Raw genomic sequence first — 24,386 nt, forward strand, 5'->3', positions numbered from 1 at the left:
AAATTCTTTATTAAACCTCTCAACCTTGTTTAATAATTTTCTTTTTAATGATAAGGATATTCTCAAATTAACTTGTGTGTCTATCAAAGCTAAGTGTCTTTTTAAATAATTTTAAAAACACATATTTAATAAATTTATAAACCACCCTTGTCTTATGTCATATTCATTTGTGACTGGCCAGACAAATTACTATTTTTTAATTCTTTCTTGACCAAATATTTAATAAATTTAACTCTCGTTAAGATAAAATACAAAACTAAATTAAATTAACTAGCTAATAACCTATTCAACCATAAATTAAAGAGTGATTAAATAAGTACCAAAACGTACAATATAAATGATTGGACTGATTGGCTATTGGACTATTTGTCGGCCCAACCTAACCCGACTGGGTCAGATCTAGTCCAACCTATATAATAATATAAAAATATATAAAGAAAAACCAAAACAATTCCAAGGATCACTTCAAAAAAAATTTTAGATTTTCTCACGTGTTTTTCTACCAATCTTTTTAAATATTGAGTCATAGATTTACACTGTAAAATATGAATCCAGTACAAAATACCTGATTTTCTCTAAAATTTTTGAAAAAACAAAAAATCCTTATTTAAAAAACACAAAAACAAAAAATTCTTTTTTGTATACGGCCAAATCCTAAAGGTTTTTCATGCATATTTTTAGAAAGACAAAATCATATTTTTATCATTTTTTAAAAATGCAAAAATAAATATCGTAACCAGTTTATGATTATCCATTAGACTTTGGCTAAAATGTCAAAAATCCTTCGACAACTATTTTGTTTAATTAATATTTATAGTATTAGGACTTAGTTGTAGATTTTAATACGTGGGGTATAAAATTACACTGTAAAGTATACTCTCGGGTATTAAAGATACAAAGTGCAAAATAAATGCGATGATATAATTTAGCCCTTTGAATGGTTAAGATTTAACTCAATAAGGTACAAACTTCCTCACAAAAGGAGATCTGCTTTGAATCTTAGACAAGACTAATGGACAAGAACACGACTTCGAATAACAATAAAAAAAACACTGCAATTTACTTTAGATAGGATGCACTAGGGGTGATGCGTCTTCTCCTTGCACAACCAATCCCTTATCCGGACTCTCGCAAATCATTAGTTTTTTTAGTGACCATAATATTAAGTGGTAACTCTTGAACTTCATAATTATAATTTTATGATTAAACTCAAAACATATTTTCAACACACCTCTCAGGAGAGAGACCCGCTATTTTCGATGCCGCGCATAACAAAATTTTCAATGAATTGCAAAAGTTAATAAATGAGTCAAAAGATTCGAAAGAAATCAATGATTTAGATCAAATACCAAACTAAAATATCCAAGTGGTTTGGCAGTCCATGCCGAAATAAACGAATCGGTTGGGTTGAAGAGACAAGACATCTTAGCTTGTCTGGTTAATTTCTTTTCGACCGAGAGGATTAGCTATGCAATATATGTCGGCCAAAAAGAAAATCCTATCCAATATCAATGGGCAAGATGCAGTGGACCGTCGTGTTCATGAAGCCAGGAGAAGGATACAAAGGATAAAGAGAGGAAAGAGTTTATCCAAGCTACTGGGAGTGTGGCAAGCTTGTTCATTTCAATGGACTAAATCATCTCGGCAATTTTTTTCAAATTACCCACACTCGTTTTCTTAAATTCAAACTACCCTTTGCTTCTTTTTTCTTTTACTTGGACTTGTTTTGCCTATTTAATTTATGCAAATAATTGATAAAAATAGATAAATAATTAATCAATAAATTTATATTTATATTCTAAGACTATAAAATAAATAGTTTTAAAAATAATTAAATTAAATTAAAATATTTATTTTTGAAAAAATAAAAAGCATACTGATTATTTGTAAAATAAATAAATTTAATTAGTTATTCAAATTTATGACTTGAAAATAAATATAATTAATTAATTAATTTTTATATTAACTGAAATAAATAGATTATTTTTATTTATAAAATGACATAAATGTTTGGGACTAATAAATTACTTATTTATGAAATAATGAATCAAATAAATTAATGTAATTCTGTGGTTACTAAGATCCATGCACCGATACATTCAGCTACTAATCATTGTTGTGTAAAGTACACTTAAAAGATTTTTGATTTAAAATTTGAACCCAATACCTTTGAGCAAAAATTTCAATTCTTTAAATAATATGGTGAAACATATGAGAGGTGAAAAGTCAAATAATATATGATTTGCATCTTGGCGACCTTGTTTTGAATATGATTAAAAGTCTCTGTCACACCAAATATCATAATAAAGAAAACTACTTTCAATACTAAATAAATTATTAACAAAAAAAACTAAGTCATGTCGCCATTCCACTATAGCAACTTTACTGTACATTCTCCATCAAAATACTATGGATTGAAATAGTTATTTTTTTTTAAAATAATTTGGTCAATTTTTATTTTCCATAATTAAGTCATTTTGAGCCCAAATTCGCACCCAATTATATATATATATTTGTGTGAAAGGGTTGAATTGAAAGACAAAGAACTAAAATTTAAAAACAGATAATATAGGTGGCAGTTTTGAGATTTGCTTTAAAAGTTCATTTTAGTTCCTCATTATTTTTAGCTAATAGGTAACCAGTCCCTCTAAATTTTAAAAAATCAATTTTGATACTAAATTTCATTTTTTTCAATCTTTCTTTTAGTGAAGGAGGGAGGGAGAGAGAGCGGGTCGCCGAATTATGGTGTAAAGAGAGAGTTTTTGTTGGCGACGATTCCGGTCACCAAAACAGTCTATTTTTATGTCAAATGATCCCATATGATGAGGAAAGTTAAGATTGTGTATTTTTACCTTGAAAGTACCTAAAAATAGATCTGAGTTGTGGAAGATTTTTTATTTCGGGTTGTTTATGGATTTTGGGATGGTTTTTTACGTTTTTGGAGGCCATTGATTGGTTTATTAAGGTTCCAATGATGTTTCCTAGATGTTTTAGGTCAAAAATAATTTGCAAATGAGTATTTTGGCCACTATAGTGGTCGTATTCTGGGGAATGATAAACGATGCATTGTTTGCCAAGACAAACAACGCACTGTCATTTTTTTTTTTTGTCAAAGAGCGCATTAAATTTTTAAAAAATGAAGGCCCTCACGCAGTCCCTTTCTTTGTGGGCCACACGCCAGGCCCACAGCACATGCCCTCATTCTTTACTTTTTTCTTAATTATTTTTTAAAATAATTTTTGTATTTATGTTTTAATTAATTAGTACCCTGTTTTTTTTTTTTAGCCTTTTTTAAATAATAATAATTTTTTAATTAAACAAAAGGCCCTCTTTTCAGAGCTTCACTATGTATAACAGTGAAGCTCCTCTCTTTTTTTCCTTCAATTTAGTTCTTTGTTTTTCTTTTCTTTTCAATTTCATTTTTAGATCTTTTTTAACAATTATATGGATTGCCTTTAAACTTGTCTAATCAGTTGAATCACGTCGATGTAATTTTTACATGGTTTGATTTTAAACCCGAGTTAGATAAAGAGTTGGATCAAGAGATTTTTTTTGTTATTTTTATTTTTTTTTTAATTTCATTTTCAGATTTTTTCTACAGGTCGGCCGGGTTTTTTTTGAATCGGCCAAGTCAACTAGATCATGATAGGACAACTTCCACACTATTTAATTTTAAACTCGTGCTGAGCAAAGAATTAGATTTTAAAATTAACACTCACTACCAAATTTAATAACAACACCAAAGTTCTTTATCCTTTAGATATTTTTTGTTAAGTTTAAAAAGTCTGACCCGACTGGCTACGTAACACCGTTATGTAAACTTACCGTGAATGCACGACTAATTATTGCAAGAGAGAACCAATAGAAAGCAACATTTACCAGCAGCTTTCTTTTTTGATAAAATGGCCTCCAGAGAACATGATTTTGCTAGAGTTCCCGAGGAGATTATTAGCTCCCATTCCGAGCCAAAATAATACCTCACCCTGAGGAAATTAAGGCCCAAGAAAAAATTATTCTCTTTAGGGTAGTAGAGACGTCGTTATAGACTTAATCAACCATCTTAAGCAATATCTTTTAATTAGGGATTAGAGGGATCAAACTTGAATTTTTTGAAAGCAAGAAATAGGCATCAAACTTTAATGGGGTAGGAAACTTTCCAGCACTAGAAAGGTTACGTGTACTCACAAAATATTAAGGGGAGGATATATATATATATATACTTTCCATCATTTAAAAGGAAAAATCTTTTAAAGGAAAATATCGAATAGTATGAGATTAAATTTGTTATATTATTAACAAAAAAACCACTAACAAAAAAGCAGCAAACTTTCATCCTAGTTATAACCATAGTTTTTAAAGTATCCAACTCGAGAGTTAACTCAAGTCTTGGGTTACATGGAAGGTGGGTGTCCATGTCGATGTATATTTTTTATTTTATAAAAATGTTAAAATAGAGTTGTTCATTCTTTTGAGTGTGATCTAATATGTTTTTATGAGAGTTGAATGGACAAAGATGAGATTGGAGTCTCTATTACTATATATGGATCCTTCCCAGTTAGGTAATTTAAAAAATATTTCGATTCGAGGCAAACTTCAAGAAAATATTCAATTTTATCAAGTGTTAGCTTGTTGATTGTTGTCTAGACTAACCATTGAACCTCCACGCAAGCTTGTTTATTGGTAACCCACACCAACTCAAATTATATTTATATATAGATAGCCTTGTCTGATCATGGAGTTGGTAAGACGTATCGTTTTTCATTTTAAATTCGAGTTCTTAAACTTAATAGAAAAAGATGAGTCTCTTCCATGAACTAATCTTTATTGACGAGGAATGTGGCGGTGAAAAGCTTAGAGCATACTTTCGAAGAATAATTTCATGGACGTAGGGGCCATGAAAGGAGAAAAACCCAGCACTGCAAGATAACCGAAGTGGGATATAACAATATTCAAGGGGCAGTGGCAGAGCTGCTGGCCATACTAATTTGTCTAAATTGATATTTAATTTTTCTTCCTTTTCTTTTTAATCCACAAGTAACTGTACCGGATGAAACAACGTCAATATCTTCTTCACTGTTAGTAGTTAGTGTGTCAAAAACCTTAACTATGTTCTCTCAAGTTCTAAAGTTGCAATCTTAAATTATAACATATAATTTCCTTAATCCAATTATGGCTAATTAGACATTATTTAATCAAATTAATAATTTATATGTGATTAGTTGGTCCTAACCTTTCAACCTGTGATCCTAATTCCATATTTATACCCTCAATTATCCAAGACCACCTTAATGCCACCCACCAACAATACTATCTCTTTCTTTCTACACAAGCCTAGCTAGCTTCTCTGTTACTTCCTTCAATGGATCAGCTTCCAAAATGTGATGCAAATTATGTTCCTCTCACCCCCATAAATTTCTTGAAGAGAGCTGCCAAAGTCTATGGCAATCGCCACTCTGTTGTGTACGAGGGAATCCATTTCACATGGCAGCAAACATACGAGCGTTGCCTTTGCCTTGCTGATTCTCTCCGTTCCTTTGATATTTCCAAAAACGATGTTGTAAGTTTTTCGATATAGTTTATGTTGTGTCTGTTTTTTTTTTGTTTTTTTTGGCGGTCAGGATATTCTCGAACTAGCATATTTGTTTATTATCTTATTAACAGGTTTCGGTGTTGGCTCCCAACATTCCAGCTCTGTATGAGATGCACTTCGCAGTGCCCATGGCAGGGGGAGTCATCAACGCCATCAACACCAGGCTAAATCCAAACCACGTAGCCACCATTCTACGCCACTCAGAAGCAAAGGTTTTCTTTGTCGACTACCAATTTGTGCAGCTGGCACGTCAGGCCCTCCAAATTCTGATGTCAAGTGAATCTATTTCATCCAAATTAGTTCTCCCTTCAGTCGTTCTCATTGATGACATCGAGTCACCGACTGGTGCCATTTTCGGTGAATGGGAGTATGAACAACTTGTCCGCAAGGGCAATCCAGGGCACATCCCTTTTGAGGTCCAAGATGAATGGGATCCCATAGCCTTGAATTACACTTCTGGAACAACATCAGAGCCAAAGGGGGTTGTCTATAGCCACAGAGGTGTCTTCCTTGGCTCCCTTGGCGTAATTATTGGCTGGGAAATGGCAAGTGAACCTGTGTATATGTGGTCTCTTCCTATGTTCCACTGTAATGGCTGGACCTTTGCGTGGGGCATTGCGGCACGGGGTGGAACAAACGTTTGCCTACGCAATACCACTGCTAAAGACATGTATAGGAACATCGCTCAGCACAGGGTCACTCACATGTGCTGTGCACCGATTGTTTTCAACATCCTCCTTGAGGCCAAACCAGAAGAACGTAGAGAAATCGCTTCTCCTGTCCAAATACTTGTCGGTGGGGCACCACCACCGGCCTCCCTACTTGAAAAGATGAAGCCATTAGGATTCCATGTCACTCATTCGTATGGCCTCACAGAGGTTGGACCAGCCCTTGTGTGTGAGTGGCAGGCCAAGTGGAACAATCTTCCAAGCCAAGATCAGTCAAAAATCATGGCTAGACAAGGGATTAATTCAGTAGCTCTGGCTCATATGGATGTCAAAGATTTGAATACAATGATTAGCGTGCCTAGGGATGGTAAAACAATGGGGGAGATTGTTCTGAAGGGAAGCACTGTCATGAAAGGGTATTTCAAGGACCCAAAGGCCACCGCGAAAGCATTCAAGAATGGATGGTTTGCTACAGGCGATATTGGGGTAATACATCCGGACGGATACTTGGAAATCAAGGACAGATCAAAAGATGTGATTATATCTGGTGGTGAAAACATCAGCAGTGTAGAATTAGAGTCGGTTCTTTACAGCCATCCAAGAGTCCTAGAGGCAGCTGTGGTGGCCATGCCACACCCAGTTTGGGGAGAAAGTCCTTGTGCTTTTCTTGCCATTAGAAAGAACTCAGATGGAAAATCTAATGATCTCAAAGAAGCTGATATTATTGCTTATTGCAGGAAAAAGCTTCCCCGTTATATGGTTCCGAAGAAAGTGGAGTTCATCCCTGAGTTACCCAAGACTTCAACAGGAAAAATTCAGAAATTCCAGTTAAGGGATTTGGCACGAAATTTTGTGGTCTCGGAGACCTTCCCTAGCAAGAATACTGCCCAAGTAAATGCCAATACAGAAATGCAAGGACGTCAGGCTCTGCCATCTCGTGTTGCTTCGTCTCGTCTTTGAACTTGATATGGTTCAGTTTTTTTTTCCTCGCCTGTATGTACAGACCTGCCCCTTTAATTTTGAGTGTTGATTGGGTTTTATTTTGGTTTGTTTTTTATTTGATTATTGTAATTTTTTTTAAATTATCTTTGTATTTAGTTGATATTTAATTTTATTAAAAAAAATTAATATGATTGTCTGCATGGAATGACCAAAATTGAAAATAATAAACAATCTCAGACCTTTTTTTTTTAAAAAAAAAAATGTCAACTCTAGACTCTTTTTTTACCTTGGTCATTATTTTTTTTTTCAATTAGATCCTATAATATTGTGTTTATTGAGATTTAGAAATAATGATGTGTTCTGGTCTACAATGTTGTGTTGATTAAGATTTAAGAATGATGGTTTGTTTCGGTTTATTTTTGATGTAGTTAATTTGATTTTAAAAAAAAACCTCGCAATTGTCTTGGTGCCTAATTTAACAGAAAATAATCTGATTTTATTGTTTGCATATAATTGGAAATGAGAGGAATGAAATTGTCTCAGAACAAATTTTTAGAAAAACAATTTTTGTGTCGTTGCCTTTTCCACAAATTCACTCTTTGGGTTTTGACAAAAAATCTTTTTCGGTCCCTTGAGCTTGGAGATTGATTGACAATCCACAACTTTATTTTTCTTGCATTATAGTCCATGGAGAGAAAGAGTAGTCAGATTATGGTATGGTAGGTAGAATGAGAAAGTTGATAAACATCCACTTTTTAGTTATAAAACTTGTTATTCTTGATGCCAACGGTTCTATTCGATGAAGATTGTTTTATTTAGGCCATGTTTGTTTCTCGGAATTCACTTTCCGGGAAATTACTTTCCAAACTTTCCTGTGTTTGTTTGTCATTAAAAAAGTTGGTCAACGGAAAACATTTTCCAGTAAAAAAAAAATTTGGTTTGGTTTCCAGGAAAATGTTTTTTCTTTTATTCGATGAAGATTGTTCTATTTAGACTCTTTTTTTTTCCTTTCTTTTGCCAAAAAAATATATAAATTAGGACTCAAGAATTGTTTTTTGGTATGAGTTGATATTTTGTTTTTAAATCAATGAAATCCTAATTTAAGAGAATGAATGAATTTATTGAGGTCCCAAAGTGTTTTTCTAGATGTTTTAAATGAAAAAAAAATGTTTAAAATAGGTTTTAAGCCCATATGAGCTGCCATGAATCTAGCCACATGCGGTGGCTTGATTCTAAAAAAGCAGGTAATGCATTCCTTGTATGTTTTTTTAAATGACAGATGATATGTCATCCGTTCTTAAATAAATAAACTATGGGTAGACATGTGGGCCTACTATAGGTCGGCGCACCTGGGACCTATACTCATGCCTCCCCTGATATTTTTTTCTTTTGATTTTTTCAAAAAAGTTATTACACCCAACTAAAGGGTAAAACCGAGACAAAGCTACGGAAAAACCCCGAGTCAGGAGGGTCAAACCGGGTTCACCAAATAATTTTTTATTTAAAAATACATCAAAACAAAGTCATTTTGGCAAGAAAAAAAAAATTGTGAATGGGATATTGAGCAGGTTTTGCCGGGTTGACTAGATCAACCCAGGTCAATCCCCTCCTTATTTTTTTAACCTAGATATTTAGTCAATTTTGCTAGTGGATATTTTTCCTTTTTTGTTGAATTAAGCAAAAATAATTTTAAAAAGAACATAGTTGTTAAACTTGGTGGATCTAGTACAATTGCCTTTGAATCAATCTATGTTGGTCATAAAAGTTGCATATGAACCCACTAGGTTGAATCTGTCAATTCAAGGCACCTCCCAAATGGATTCATTTAAAACCCGAGTTAGGTAAGGAGATTTCAAAATTGACCTGTTCACTGCCATAAAGTTTCTGGCAAGCTAAATGTTTTTTTTCTCGCTAAAAAAAAATGGTATAGCTCCTGGCATAGCACATGTCACCTATATAGTGTTAATAGTAATAGTAACTATTTGACCAGCGCTATACTACGAGTCAGATGTTTTGTTTTCTATAAAAAAAATTTCCATGTAGGCTTTTCTAACGTTATTTGTACATAAAAAAAATATAAGTGTAATTCAAAAAATTTATGCATATATATAATCAAATAAATCGAGAATCATGTGTGTTAAAAAATAAAAAAAAGTCATTAACTATAAATGAAGACAAAAATAAAAAATTGATAAACATATATAGATTACGATATATAACATTGCAACATGAGCCTTTCATTCGGTTGTTTTGAATGACTTTGTTTATCAAAATTAAATTTTTATTCAATTAAATGATAATAGATACAAATACACATGAAATTGATTGAATAAAATATAAAGAAAAATATTAAGGTTACAAAATATTATCCAAGAAAAAATATTTTTTATTGATATAAAACATAAAAAGAAATTATAGATGAATTAGAATAATCTTTTCAAAAATTAAATACATACAAAATAACTAAAAAAATAATTGTCATTTAAAAGAGGTTATATAAATAAAATAAAATAAAATAGAGAAGGGGTGTTAATTTAAATATAAATAAAAAATAATTTTGAAAAAAAAACATATATAAAAACATTATTTAAAAACAAAACACTAATTTGAAAATAAAAAGGCTAAGACAACCCGCTTAACCCATTTCATTAGGGCTCGCGTGCATGGACCGTTATTTTATTTATTTAAATTAGAGCAAATGACATGTTGTCTGTCCTAATTTTTTTAATAAAAAATAAGACAAGGTGTCACTTATTGAGGCAAACGACGTGTCGTCTGATTTTATCTAGGTGGTTGGAAAATTGGGGGTGAAGGTTTTTTTTACCCAAAACACCTTAATAACCTTGATAAACCTATTTAAGGCCTTAAAAAATCTGAAAAAAACCGTACCAAAACTCGAAATTAACCTAAAATAAAAAAAATCTTCTTGAACTCATATCTATTTTTTTAGGCTTTTTCAAGGTAAAAAAAATAGAGCATATAATATAAACTCTTATCATAAAAAATAATAATTTGACACCAAAGTCGACCGTTTTGATGGCTAAAATCGGCACTAACGATATTTGTTTTTGTTCACCACTGGAATGCGATGACTTTTTCCTCTTCTCTCTCAAATCTGCAACTTAAAAATAACAAAAATAAATTTTGTATCAAAATTGAATTGAAAAAATATTGAGGGATCGAATATGTATAATTTTTAAAGTATGAGGACTAAATTATATTTTTTTTGTGAACTTTAAAATCATAACTCGTTTGTGACATCTTTTCTACTTTGATCCCCTATGTTTTAATTTTATTTTTAGTCAATAAATTTGATTCAGTTTCTTTTAAATTTGGTTTAAAAAATAATGCAATCGTAAAGAAATCAATGGAGGACCAACTTGAAAACAAAGAAAATTTGTGAACACTAGATTTATAGTAAAATATAAGAGAAAGAGCAGTGCTTTGTGCACAATAAAAATACCATTTAGGTTTTTAGTAATTTTTTTTTTTTTAGTTTTTTTGGTTTAACATGGGTGTCCGGGCCAGCTTGTGCGCACCTCGACTAATCACACGGGTCCTGAAGTTAACGATCATGTAAGCCTCCAGTGGTCATCATATGAGCAACCACAGGGCTCGAACCTGAAACCACATAGGGGTAAAAATACCATTTAGGTTTTTAGTAATTTTTGAATTATGGTTTCGATGATTATTGATTAAGCTCGAAGTGTCGATTAATTTTGTCCGAAAGGAATTCAATATCGAATAGTATCAGTCTAGTGGTTCATGATTGTGAAGTATACTTGTCAGACCTTGTTCTTGTTGGGAGCTAACCTAGATTAATAATAATAATAATATAATAATATAATTCAGACTTGCTTATTATCTGCTAACTAACAATTTTTTGCAAGTTTAATTGTAAAAGAAAACAATGACGAGTCATTTCTTAACCCGTCATTCAAAAACGAACCTTCTATCATCTTAAAAGGTATATATATAGTAAGATATGATGGTGGCATCAGGGTGTCGTGGTGTAGTTGGTTATCACGTCAGTCTAACACACTGAAGGTCTCCGGTTCGAACCCGGGCGACGCCAATGTTTTCTATTTTATTTTCTTCAATTACGTAATCAAGCTGCTCACGACAAGAACAAGAACAGAAATGAAATCAAGCAAGCAAGCTGCTAGTTTTCTTCTTCTGAATATGATTTTTTCCTCTGAATGTTCCTAATAGAGTTCATGCCAGTCATTCTCTGGCTTATCGCACACCACATACTTCTTTGCTCCATTCCTGTCAAGGTTCCCACATGAGCAGTTGCTTGTCACACCCACGCGACATGGCATAAGGAGAGTCCACAAACTTTTAGTCATTCCCCGCCAGTGGAAAATTAAAAACTCTCTGCTTCTTTAATCGCAACATTAATTGAATTATAATTTCGTCCTTTTAAATAATTTTTATATATTAAAAGTGAAGATAAACACTATATAATTGGAAAAATTGCAGTGAACAATATGGCATATCTTGAGCCTATACCATATTTATTCACTAATTAAACATTTAGTTACGTGGATTAATAATTAATATGACTAGTCTGCATTAAAGAAATCAGTGGGGGATTCATATTAAGACTACCTTTGTTTTTTTGGCATGGCATGGTGCCGTGTTCTTTTGAAAATCTTTTTTTTAAACTTTAGTTGAATCCTTTTTAAGGCCACTGAATTCTGCCTAGGCTATTAGATCCGGTTTGACTGAATTCCTAGATTGTTGGTTAAGTTAATTTATATTAATTTGGATAAATTAAAATAATATTTTTAAAAAAATTAAAAATTAAACCAAAATTTAATTAGATTAATCGAAACACAATTTAACCTTTCAAATTGTTGAATTTAATCAAGTCAACCATTAAACTTGAGTTAAGTCTCGCATCTCAAGTAAACTAACATGATCAAGTTAAATTTAATAACATTGTGCTTTGCATGTATCATCATTCCCAAAGATCTATGTATAGAATTTTATTGATATTCAGAACAAATGGTAGTACAAAAAATTTTCTAAAACAGAAAATCTTATAACAAATTTGAATTAATTATGAAAATGCAAGCACATGTTTCAACATTACACCCTAAATCAGCGTTTTCATTAACTGGTATAAAATATTAACTAGTATAAAATTATATTGCTGTTTTGGATTGTTAATATTGTTTGAATTTTAAAATAGTGAGATTTGCTATTACTCCTCACTTAGCCAAGATGAAGGGAAAAATAATTCATTCTCCTCTATTTTTAACATTTCAAGACTTAATCTATGATAAAAGAAAAAAAAACCACGATATTCATTACTAGAAAATTAACAAATAACAAAGAAAAATGTTGATGAAAAATATTTTATTATTGCCATTGGTAATTTCTAACAAAAATTATGAAGAAAAAAAAATAAAAAATAAATAAAAAATTTATCGACAAAAAAAATATTGATCGGATATTTTTCTAAACATCAAAAAAATATTTCATTGATATTTTCTAATTTTCGGGTAATGTTGAAATCTTATCTTATAAATCTCAAAACCGGAATATGAGTTTTTTTTTTCCTCCAAATAAAGTAACTTTCATTAAATTGCGAATATGATCGAGTAAGAGTAGTACTAAATAACAAGGACTAGTTACATTGATTTTAATAGAATAAGATAACACACAATTTGCAAATATATAAGAAAAGTATTCCCATTATAATATATGAAAAATAATTGATAAATAAGCTTTTCATATTAAATTGTCATACAAACTAATATATTAATTTTTAAATGATTAATCTCTCATTGAACCCCACAGAGATGCTATAAGAACACCGCCAAGCTAGCTCCAAAATCATCTCACACAGCGAGACTCTCCTTTCTTTCTTAAACATGCAACAATTCATTCAAGCATGGATGGCAATCGCCTTAATCTTCTTGTGCTCAAGGACCGAGTCCCTCCTTGAAGCTGACAGAATTGTTAGATTGCCTGGACAACCGCCAGTTAGTTTCCAGCAATTCTCTGGCTATATCACGGTTGATGAGAAGCAGCACAGATCACTTTTTTACTACTTTGTTGAAGCAGAAACCAGCCCTGCTTCAAAACCCCTTGTCCTTTGGCTAAATGGAGGTAAAAATATCACTCAAGCTCACAGGAGCTTACAGCAAATGCTTTGGATTCTCCATGGACTTGACTGCCTTTACCATGTATGGTTTTTTCTTTCTCGGGTTTGAATAAATTATAATATATTGTAGCTTTTTTCCTCTTGTAGGGCCTGGTTGTTCCTCTGTTGGAGTTGGTGCTTTTGTTGAACATGGCCCCTTTAGACCAACAACAGGAAACAATTTGGTCAGGAATGAGTATAGTTGGAATAAAGGTGCCAGCCCTTATCTGTTTGCATCATTGTAGGAGCCACCACCACAAGTACTGTGATCATCACTAAGAAAATAAATGATCATCAGTATCAAATTCAAGATTTATCACTTTAATTAGTTGAGAAACTGTAGTTTCTTTGCGTTGACCTTGAACACTGGAGCAAAATGTTTCAAAATTACTTGGTTTAATCGGCTTTTTTCTACTTTGAATGCCTAATTCATAATTTTCTTTTGTGGCTGGCTAAAGTTTTTGTGCTCCTCTTTGTTTCAGAAGCAAATATGTTATACTTGGAGTCCCCGGCAGGAGTTGGTTTCTCTTATTCTGCCAACCAAACATTCTACTCCTATGTCAATGACGAGATGACAGGTTGAATTTCTGTACCCTTTTTACTTTAGCCAAAGTTTTGATCGACAATGACAAGAATATGTTGCCCTTTAACAAAACTTATTAGAATGGATTGGTGTTTGTTTCTTAAGCAAGAGACAATCTGGTGTTCCTGCGGCGCTGGTTCATCAAATTTCCACAATACAAGCAGAGAGATTTCTTCATTGCAGGAGAGAGCTATGCAGGTATTTATGCCTCGAATCAATGACTGCCATCTACTGCTGTATCAATTAATCTCTGAAACCTCATATCTCTAATGTTCAACCAGGCCATTATGTCCCTCAACTCGCTCGGCTCATTATTCGGTCCAAGGTGAATTTCAACCTGAAGGGGATAGCTGTAAGTAGAACATAGAGCAATCTCTTTATGCTGCATTAAACTTTCCTTTTTCTTCTTCGAGTTCTAAATTTAATCTCAAATGTTTCAAATTTTTTGTATGATTGTAGATAGGAAATCCACTTCTGGAATTCAACACCGACTTGAACGCACAGGATCACTTCTACTGGTCACATGGATTAATATCAGATTCTACCTACCAACTTCTTACATCAGTTTGCAACAGTTCTAAGCTCATGAGAGAGGCCTTAACAGGCACTGTTTCCTCTGCCTGTTTAGGTGTATATACCCTAGTTCAAAAGGAATTATCTGAATCAATCGATCCATATGATGTCACTGGTGATATATGTCTATCATCTAATCAATCACAGCTCAAGATCTTCAATCAGCAACTTTTAAGGTCAAGACTTCCATATTTATCACCTCAAGTTTTAGAATTGGATTCTGTCAAGCAGCAGCAGGTAATTAATTAACAAGTTCAAGACTAAATTTCCCATTTTCTCTATAAAAGGTCTGCTTAATTTTCCATATTTATCAATAGATTAATAATTCTATGTTCGTTTACAGCAAGTTATGGGGAAGGTAGATGTATGTTTACTAGAAGAAACAACCAATTACTTGAACAGGAAAGATGTGCAAATGGCTCTGCACGCAAGACTTGTTGGAGTCACCAATTGGCATGTTTGTAGCGTGTAATGATTCTTAGACCTTGTTCAAGATACAACATTCAAGAAAATCTTCTCTTATGAAACACCAAATTATATTTTCAATTTCTATTTTTCATGACTTTTTTCCAATGAATTTCAATGGCAATTCAAAAGGGCATGTTCAGTTTGTATTGATCTTTTCATTATTTGAATTTTTTTCCAGATATTTGGTTTAATTTCCTATTTCTTGATTCAGGGTATTAGAGTATGACAGATCAAATGAGGAAAGACCAACAATTCATGTTGTGCGATCTCTGGTTAAGTCTGGCCTTGCGGTCTTGGTTTACAGGTAATCATGCAAAAAGGCATCTTGAAAGGCTAATCAGTCACAAGTTGCCTGAACTTTTAGTCAAAATCTAAATTAACTTGACTCTTTAATTTTTTTTAATTTTGATATCTTAAATTATCAAATGAAAGCAGTTGAATAATTTTGTTAAAATTAGATGGTTGTTAATATATCCTGTCTGTTCTACTGTTCAACTCGATACCTCTATTCACTTAAGACTTGTCACGGGATATATTTTAAATTAAATCATATGAAATTTAACTCAGTCAAACTCGATCAATACAATAGGTTAACTTGTGACACCATCAAAACCTAATTTGACTTTAAAAGAATTTAAAATAATATTATTTTAATTTTTAAAAAATCTTAAAATGATGATGTTATGGATTGACTAGATAAAAAAAAAATACCCAATTCATTTTATTCATGTTGTTTGAATGAAATTTAACAGCGGAGATCAAGATTCAATTATTGCATTTACTGGGACTCGAAGTTTGGTAAGTAAGATAGCGAAGGATTTGAGACTCAAAACAACAGTGCCTTACAGAGCTTGGCTTTCAGGCAACCAGGTCAGTTCATTCATCTATTCTTTGGTTAACTAAAAAAATCTTTAGCAGATTAAGGACATATTTATCCTCCAATTATCACCCAATTCTCAATTGGGTCCCCCATTTATTGTCATAAATCTTAATATTATGGTTAATTGGATAATATTTGTTACATGGGGACTAAATAGAATTTTTTTTACAGATATTTTTCTATTTATTTATTGAGAATCTGGAGTTTTTAAAAATTTTGAATTTTTTTTATATGTTTTCGATCGTTTTGATGTGTTGATGTCAAAATTGAATTTTAAAAAATAAAAAAATATATATATATATTATTTTGATATATTTTCAAGTAAAAAGTATTTTAAAAAATAACAGTTATCACGATCTCAAACATCCTTGTAGCTTTTGATTGTGCTCAAGGTTCCATAAGAACCTTTAATTTAGTCCCTGAATACTCTTCCATTGTTGGCAGGTTGGTGGATGGACACAAGTTTATGGTGATAACCTATCTTTCGCCACCATTAGAGGAGCTTCTCACACAGCTCCATCAACACAACCCAAGAGATCTCTGCTCCTGTTCAAGTCTTTTCTGGAGAAGAAACCACTGCCAACAGCATGAATGAACTGCTAAAAATCTTCAGTGAAGAATGATCTAGGTTTCTATGGATGGCATCATTGACTAGAAAAGGGTTGTTTCCAACTTCACATCATCGTGCAAGATGTTTTTTAAACATCAAGATCATGATTTTGTTCATGCTTTATTGACTTGTTAATTATGATGACTACAACAATAACCATTGAGATAAATTTCCATCACTTGGTGTTTCAGGAGTGGATAAGGCAGACAATTAGTCTACCATGCTCATCCAATCTCCTAGATGATGTGGTTTGAAAAAACCCCACAATGTTTTTACTCTTTTTTTTAAAATTTTTTTATCTCTTACATAATTAAAACCTTACATTACATAAGAATAAATAGTCATGGGATTAATACTAATAATTAATCAGATAAAAGAGTCTTATTATCATAAAAAAAATATTAAATTTTTTATTTAGAAATATATATAAAATAATTTTTTATTTTTTAAATTTTATTTTTAATAGTAACACATTAAAATAATCTAAAAATATTAAAAAATTAATTTAAAATTAAAAAAATATTCAAATTTTTTTAAAAATATAATTGAATTGTGTTTTTAAACACCGTTAGTGTGCAAATTTTATTTTTGATATTAGCACATTAAAATAATCTAAAAACATTAAAAAAATTTAATTTAAAATAAAAAATATAATTCGATCGTGTTTTTAACACCGGCATGGCAGCCTCATGGTGTGAAAGCTGCGGTGGATGTGGGTGTTCTTAATCACTACCCACCAAGGTATTTTCTGACATTGATGGTTTATGTTCTACTTTATGAAAATACATTTATTAAAGTGAGGTTCTAGATGAGATACAAGGCATCAATGGCTTTTAGTTTGGTGGGCAAAATCTTAAGACATCGTAAAAACATGACTACAAGGAGTTCATCTTTAACACTTGAATGTCTACATGTTCTATAAAATGCAGATGAGAAAAGTGAGATTTGTTGGTGGGAGATGAAGACTTCCAAGTTTCTCCACCATGACCGCATGAATTTTAATTGTTCAAGCTGCAATTTCAATAGTTGATAGTTTTAACAAATCTTATCTTCACCAATCAAGAAAAATCAAGATAGTAAACAAATAGTTGTCCGATTTGACCCAATGATTCACAAGTAAAGCTTTATTTATTTTTGGGTCTGAAACTGTATTTAGATGTATTTAAAAAAAACATTGTTTTAAGAATTTCAAATAAAAACTTGGGTTGATTAAAGTAAATCTACTTGAACCGGGCCAACTATTACACCGTGTTATAACTATGCTAACAGCAACACTCCTCATTCTGTCAAAAACCACTCTTATGCTCAAGACACACCCTGTCTCACCCTCCAAATGTAACAGCGCGAGCCATGGATTGTTTTAACAGCAGGGTTAATCTCAGAAGCTGAAAAAATTGATGAAAAGCGACTTAGAGCTCTTTTTATTACTTTGTTGGGGCAGAGATAGATCCAGCCACAAAGCCTCATGTTCTTTTGTTAAATGGAATTATGTATTCTTTCTGTTTTTTTCAGAATATTGATCACCTCAAATTTTTATGCTTATTAATGGTGTGAAAAATGATCTTTGCTGGGATTTGTAGGACCTGGTTGTTCATCTACTGGAGTTGGAGCCTTTTGTGATCATGGACCTTTTAAACCAAGTGGAGAGATATTGCTCAAAATGATTATAGCTGGAATAAAGGTAACCCCATAATGTCATGGTAAGATTTCCCGAGAGATTGCACTACAAGATCATATTTTCTTAGCAGGTCACCATGTTCATCTAAAAGGAACAGATGCAAGTGATATGAACATTTTATAAGGACATGCAAAGCGTTTTCTGTAACATCTGATGAACTTTAATGGCTACAGATCGGGAATCCACTACTAGAATTCAGTACTGATCTCAACTAACTTGCTGAGTTCTTGTGGTCGCATGGATTAATATCTGATGCAACCGATGGAATGGTTGCTACGGTTTGTAACTACTCCCGGATGATGAGACAAATTCAAACTAGTGGTTTCCTTTCGCATTCTTGCTCAGAGTTTAAGAACATCAGGTTGTTTTTTTTTTTTTCTGTGATTATCTAAGACTACTTAATTGGTACCATATATACCTTTATGATCTTCTTTTTTACCTGGTTGCTGGGTGGACACAAGTGTATGGTGATATCTTATCTTTTGCTGCCATGAGAGGAGCTCTCATGAAGCTCCATTTGCACGGCCAGAAAGGCCCATTGTCCTGTTTAAGGCATTTCTACAAAAGAACCACTACCAACAGCATAAAGCCATAAATCTTATCTTCACTATAGAATTTATTAGGTTCTATGGATTGCATCATTGACTAGGAAAGGACTGTTTCCAACTTCAACTTACGGTGCAAATGATTCTGATCACAAGAAGAAAAAAAAAGAATTATTGACGTTGAAATCAAAATTTAATGTGTCAGTAGTAGATAAGGACGACTGTTTGTCTCCCATAGTGTCATGAAATTTCAATAACTTTGATTAAGAAGTGTTAATCCGTAATAAATAAAAACAGATTTGTCATTGAGCTTTTTAAAAGACAGTGATGATGGAGTTTGGAATTTTTTGTTCGATATTGGAAGACCAGAGCCAACCTTTTTATTCCTTAGAGGGTCATTATGTACAAAAATAATGACTTTTTGCAAACACTCCTTAAAGTTGAAGGACTGTTTTAATCTTTCAAGTGGCCGCAGCCCCTCCATGCTTGCCTCTGCCAAGAGGTCTAGATTCAAAGCTCTCTCTAGTTTACAAAAAAAGAAATTCAACCAGTGCATGATGATTACGAAAAATTCTCCAAAACTAGTGAGGGGTGGTTGAAATTACTTTTTATTTTAACTATAGTTTTCAAAAGTATTTAATCAATCGGTACATAGTTTTATATAGTCTCACTGAACACATTCTTCAAAAAACTATGACTATAAAAAAATATATATTATTTTTTCAAAGCATAACTACAAAAGTTATCAAAATATCATAGAATTTGGCAGCTACTTGGTGTGAAAGCAGTAGAAGTGGTCATCCCCAATCACTCCCACCAATAATTGACTATAAGTGCTTGTTTGGTGACAAAACGCAAGGTGTTGATAGGGATCTGTGCATCATTCTAGGCTCTAGAGCCCAAAGAGACTCTGAGCTGGATGTGTGCCATAATGTGGATCGGAAAGAGTGAGTTGTGAGTGGGATATATATGAAGAAGTTTCCAAGTTTGGCCCCTCCCCACAATCAACGGGCAAAAGCTTTCTATAGTTCAAGCTACAGATCCGTTGGTTGTTATTTTGAGCAACCATTTGTCTTGTTGCAGATAACCTAGTTGTAGAAACTAGAGAGTGCATGTGAACAAAATAGTTGTGAAAGGTTAGAGATGATTTTCCAAGGAAGAGCCCACAATGTTGTCAGGCTTTGTGTCTAATAGTTGACCACTTACCTCCTCTCGTGATCCTCTGCGTGCTTTGTGCGAGAGTGAGATTCTTACTTTGTGGGATTTGGCAGAGTCTACAGAAATTATTTTTTCAATTTAATCCTCACATGATAGATAAGATAATCTAAAGAGCATTTGCTTTCAAGCACTAAAATAGGGTTTACCCGTACATCATCTGATAAAATACCATAGAAAGGTGTGTATCACAGCACAATTCTCAGCTGCCACTATTCTGCACTTTCTCCAAAGCCAATCCTCTGCACAACTGGAGCTGCCCTCAAAATCCTTATCTTCAAATGCAGCAGAAAGAGCCATGGATTGTCATTGCAGCAATTTGTGCAACTCTAATCTTTTTAACAACAGGGTCAATCTCAGAAGCTGGAAAAATTGTAGCTTTGCCAGGCCAGCCAACGGTCAGTTTTCAACAGTATGCGGGATACATAACCATTGACGAGCAGCAGAAGAGAGCCCTTTTCTACTACTTTGCTGAAGCAGAAATAGACCCAGCGACAAAGCCTCTTGTTCTATGGTTAAATGGAGGTATGAATTTCTTTCTATCGGAAATCTGCTACAAAGTTTTATGCTTTTTAAATGGTTGAGAAGAATGAAAATCCTTGCTGGGATTTGCAGGGCCTGGTTGTTCATCAATCGGAGCTGGAGCTTTTTGTGAGCATGGACCTTTCAAACCAAGTGGAGAGATATTGCTCAAAAATGATTATAGCTGGAATAAAGGTAACCTTGTAAACTTTTCTGCTTTGTCTCTTTCCATGTGAAATATGAGAGTCTGCTTTTCATGTTCTATGCAAAATTAAAGATTCAAAGGGCATAACAAAAGAGACTTAAATTTCTTTAATCTTTTTTTCCTGCAGAAGCAAATATGTTATACCTGGAATCACCTGCAGGAGTTGGCTTCTCCTACTCTGCTAATGATTCTTTCTACACCTATGTGACCGATGGGATTACAGGTTTTCATAAATTGTCAATTATAATTGATCCACACCATGATAAGTAACAGTAGATTACTAATAATATATATGGATTTGGTTGAAACTACGTCTTCTAACACACTTAATTTAGTGTTTCTTTCACTTGTGCGACAATTTGTTTTCGGGTAAACTGATGACTGCCTAATTCATTTACAGCACAAGACAATCTAGTATTTCTTGAGAGATGGTTCGATGAATTCCCAGAATACAAAGGAAGAGATTTCTTCATCACAGGAGAGAGCTATGCAGGTATTTTGTTAATTTTCTGTTCATATTTTCAAGCATAGCAATTTAATGAACTCAAAGCTGCTGGATTGGCCAGTATGAAGAGAAACAGTACTAAAAGCACACGGTAATTTTTATCAGGTCATTATGTTCCACAACTTGCAACACTTATAGTCCAATCCAAAGCAAAATTCAATCTGAAGGGAATAGCAGTAAGTGATATGAACATTTGAAATGCACATTTCCATGGGGTCTGCTGTAATGTCTGCTGAAATTAACATGAATTTCTATGGCTGCAGATAGGAAATCCACTGCTAGAATTCAATACCGATTTTAATTCGCGTGCCGAGTTTTTTTGGTCTCATGGATTGATATCAGATAATACCTATGAGATTTTCACCACGGTTTGTAACTACTCCCAAATCAGGAGACAATATCAAAGTGGCTCTCTTTCTCTACCTTGCTCTGCAGTAAATAGCCAAGTCTCAAGGGAAGTTAGTAAATATGTTGACGCCTATGATGTTACTCTTGATGTCTGTTTATCATCGATTGAATCTCAATCCCAAGTGTTAAAACAAATGGTGAGCTCTTGTTTATTTTTCTTTCAGATCATACATTATCTTCCAGAACTAAAATGGATTTGCCTAATTAGGCTTTTCTATGGTCTCCTGTGCAGGAATATACAGGGACAATAGATGTCTGTGTAGAAGATGAAACAATCAAGTACTTGAATAGAAAAGATGTACTGGAAGCTCTTCATGCTCAGCTTGTTGGAGTAGATCAATGGACGGTATGCAGTGAGTAAGGATCAAAACCCTGCATATAAGCTTTGTTCTTCCTTTCTGCAAAGTGTTCTATGAAGTTATCTCCTGCCTATTTCAAAATTATTTTCTATTTATCATGGAGAATTCTTAATGTCTACAACTGTGAATCTTGCTTGATACAGTGTCGTCAAATATGAGATGGAAAATCTAGAAATTTCCACAGTTCCTCTTCTTGCCAAGCTTCTCAAGTCCGGCATCCGGGTTCATGTTTACAGGTAAATTAAGCTGCATGCTACTGAATGCTCAAAATCTTGAAGTAGTAGCCATTTTAATGTATCATGCAGTATGGTAATACTAACAACATTGTAAATTTCTCAGTGGAGATCAAGATTCAGTGATCCCACTCACTGGAACAAGGACAGTAGTGAATGGGTTGGCAAAGGAATTGGGACTAAACACAACTGTTCCTTACAGAACCTGGTTCCAGGGAAAACAGGTCAGTTAATCCTCATCACGAGCACATAATTTCAGATTAATGATTTTAACAACAATCTAGGATAACCCCATGGGATCATGCCTTAATATTTATTCTTCACAGGTTGCTGGGTGGACACAAGTATATGGTAATATATTATCTTTTGCAACCATCAGAGGAGCATCACATGAAGCTCCATTTTCACAGCCAGAAAGATCTTTTGTTCTGTTTAATGCATTCTTGGAAGGGAAGCAACTACCACCCCCTACAGTTTACTGAACAAATTCATAAATTAGTTTCAAATCAATATTGTAAACTGTCAATTCATCACAGCAGGCATAACCATTCCTGCTTTCTGTCAAGATTTTGATTAATTCCCCATTTGTGTTGCCATCAATATTTTTGCCACTGTTCTTGCACATCCAGTGTGAGACTCAATCTCATGTCACTAAAACAATGCAAAGGGTATGTGTTTTTGGTGATGAACAAGAATGGACACACAGATACAGGACAAGGTTATCCCATGGGAGTATCTGTTATCTCATCCCATGTATATACTGAAAAGATCAAAAAGATATAATTAATTTTATGAATTAACACACAATATCTTAAATTTATGTTTTTATTAGTCATATACTTGGAACATTATATTATAATATAATTTATAGAAGTGGTTTTTGTAAACTTAATTTTATTAACCAATTTAAACTGGCATATAATGGTTTTGAGCAAGAGAAAGCATGAGGAGAAATTAGCAAGATTATAAAGGCTTAGAGCTTATTTACAAGTGAGTATATAAGTTGGGGACTGGTTTGTAGTTATCCCAATAAAAAAACATAAAAAGAACAAACCTTCGAACCAATGAAATATTAAAAAAATTGTAAGTTTAGATCGAAAAGCTCATGTATATATGTAATTAAAAAAATCAAGAGCTATATATTAATAAATAAATAAATTATTAATAATAATTAAAAAAATCAAAAAATATATATAGATCAAGATATTTAATTTCACAAAACAGGATATTTACTCGATTATGTTATCTGAATTTTTTTATTAAAATTAATTTTTTATTCAATTAAACAATAATAAAAATAGACACACATGTTAAATTGATTGAATAAAAAAAAATATTATGCAATGCTACACATATTATAAATATTATTTAAAAATAAAATTATTTTATTTTAAAAAATAAAGCTCATCTAAATTAAAAAATTATAAATGAATCAAAATAATCTTTTCAAAAATTAAATACACACAATACTATTAAAAAAATCTTTATCCAAAATAGGTTAAGAAAAAAAATTCACAATGAGGGATATTAATTGAAACATAAACTTAAATATTATTTAAAAAAACATTAAAAAATATATTAATTAAAAAAAAGAAATATTAGAAAAAAAATCAGTCTGGATGACGTGGCTTAACTCATCAAACTTATAATTTAAGTCATGAACTCAATTGGGTTCAATATTTTTTTATTTTTAGAGAAATTAGATATTTTGGGGTTGAAATGAATTTATTAGGGTTTCTAGAATGTCTTGAGATGCAAAAAAATTTAAAAATTAATTTTTGAGGTTCTAAAACTCTAATATTGATTTTTCAATTATCGAATATGATAAACTAATTTGTAACTAAGTTGTCTAGTTCATTTAAAAAAGAAAAACTCAATACATTGTCTCCTATTTATTATTACTTTTTAATTAATGTAACCTCTCTTATCTTTCTTTTTTTAATGTTTAGTTTTAATTAATCTTTGTAATTGTTTTTTTTTTAATTTTATAATGCTTTAAGAGATCATTGTAATTTCAAAAAATGTATAAAATAAAAAGAAAAACAAGATTAGATATTTAGACCGTACATCTATATTTTATTAAGAATGTTAGATTTTCAATTTAATATTTAATTAACATTAAAAACTATTTTTCAATTTATCTATTAATTTATTTTATTAAACATAAATAACATCTTTTTGTTTTTCAATTAAGAAAATTATAATATATAAAAACAAATATATAACACCAAAACCTTCACTTCCTTTA

General features: G+C 32.3%; 3 protein-coding genes and 1 non-coding gene across 5 annotated transcripts; all 4 read left to right on the forward strand.

Moving 5' to 3' along the window:
* Positions 1–5,251: 5,251 nt before the first annotated feature.
* On the forward strand, positions 5,252–7,400 carry LOC7479664 (trans-cinnamate:CoA ligase, peroxisomal). Its single transcript, XM_002307926.4, has 2 exons — positions 5,252–5,557; positions 5,662–7,400. Exons 1-2 carry the CDS (start codon positions 5,360–5,362, stop codon positions 7,216–7,218), a joined length of 1,755 nt encoding a protein of 584 aa, XP_002307962.1. The 5' UTR covers positions 5,252–5,359; the 3' UTR covers positions 7,219–7,400.
* A 3,801-nt stretch (positions 7,401–11,201) lies between these two features.
* Positions 11,202–11,275, forward strand: TRNAV-AAC (transfer RNA valine (anticodon AAC)). Its single transcript has one exon. It is a non-coding gene; the product is annotated as a tRNA-Val (tRNA).
* A 1,622-nt stretch (positions 11,276–12,897) lies between these two features.
* On the forward strand, positions 12,898–16,646 carry LOC18099806 (serine carboxypeptidase-like 45). Of its 2 annotated transcripts, XM_006380911.3 has the most exons (10): positions 12,898–13,320; positions 13,463–13,567; positions 13,837–13,932; positions 14,043–14,135; positions 14,219–14,289; positions 14,397–14,747; positions 14,854–14,978; positions 15,190–15,282; positions 15,731–15,848; positions 16,303–16,646. In XM_006380911.3, the coding sequence occupies exons 1-10, from the start codon at positions 13,083–13,085 to the stop codon at positions 16,447–16,449; spliced, it is 1,437 nt and encodes a 478-aa protein (XP_006380973.3). In that variant the 5' UTR covers positions 12,898–13,082; the 3' UTR covers positions 16,450–16,646. The 2 variants fall into 2 exon arrangements, with proteins under 2 accessions (XP_006380973.3, XP_052309634.1); XM_052453674.1 differs by lacking the exon at positions 13,463–13,567.
* A 2,754-nt stretch (positions 16,647–19,400) lies between these two features.
* LOC7495688 (serine carboxypeptidase-like 45) lies at positions 19,401–22,738 on the forward strand. Its single transcript, XM_002307927.4, has 10 exons — positions 19,401–20,431; positions 20,522–20,623; positions 20,761–20,856; positions 21,034–21,126; positions 21,244–21,314; positions 21,402–21,683; positions 21,779–21,903; positions 22,049–22,141; positions 22,245–22,362; positions 22,465–22,738. Exons 1-10 carry the CDS (start codon positions 20,188–20,190, stop codon positions 22,618–22,620), a joined length of 1,380 nt encoding a protein of 459 aa, XP_002307963.2. The 5' UTR covers positions 19,401–20,187; the 3' UTR covers positions 22,621–22,738.
* Positions 22,739–24,386: the final 1,648 nt, after the last annotated feature.

This window comes from Populus trichocarpa, chromosome 6 (genome assembly GCF_000002775.5).
Source record: "Populus trichocarpa isolate Nisqually-1 chromosome 6, P.trichocarpa_v4.1, whole genome shotgun sequence".
Lineage (NCBI taxonomy): Eukaryota > Viridiplantae > Streptophyta > Magnoliopsida > Malpighiales > Salicaceae > Populus > Populus trichocarpa.

Bases quoted from the DNA above. Each gene is read 5' to 3' on its own strand.
- LOC7479664 (XM_002307926.4), top strand. From the start codon at position 5,360: ATGGATCAGCTTCCAAAATGTGATGCAAATTATGTTCCTCTCACCCCC. The intron at 5,558-5,661 runs GTAAGTTTTTCG...TCTTATTAACAG, and splicing joins ATATTTCCAAAAACGATGTT to GTTTCGGTGTTGGCTCCCAA.
- LOC18099806 (XM_006380911.3), top strand. From the start codon at position 13,083: ATGCAACAATTCATTCAAGCATGGATGGCAATCGCCTTAATCTTCTTG. The intron at 13,933-14,042 runs GTTGAATTTCTG...TTGTTTCTTAAG, and splicing joins TGTCAATGACGAGATGACAG to CAAGAGACAATCTGGTGTTC. The intron at 15,849-16,302 runs GTCAGTTCATTC...CATTGTTGGCAG, and splicing joins CTTGGCTTTCAGGCAACCAG to GTTGGTGGATGGACACAAGT.
- LOC7495688 (XM_002307927.4), top strand. From the start codon at position 20,188: ATGCAGCAGAAAGAGCCATGGATTGTCATTGCAGCAATTTGTGCAACT. The intron at 20,857-21,033 runs GTTTTCATAAAT...ATTCATTTACAG, and splicing joins TGTGACCGATGGGATTACAG to CACAAGACAATCTAGTATTT. The intron at 21,904-22,048 runs GTAAGGATCAAA...TGCTTGATACAG, and splicing joins CAATGGACGGTATGCAGTGA to TGTCGTCAAATATGAGATGG.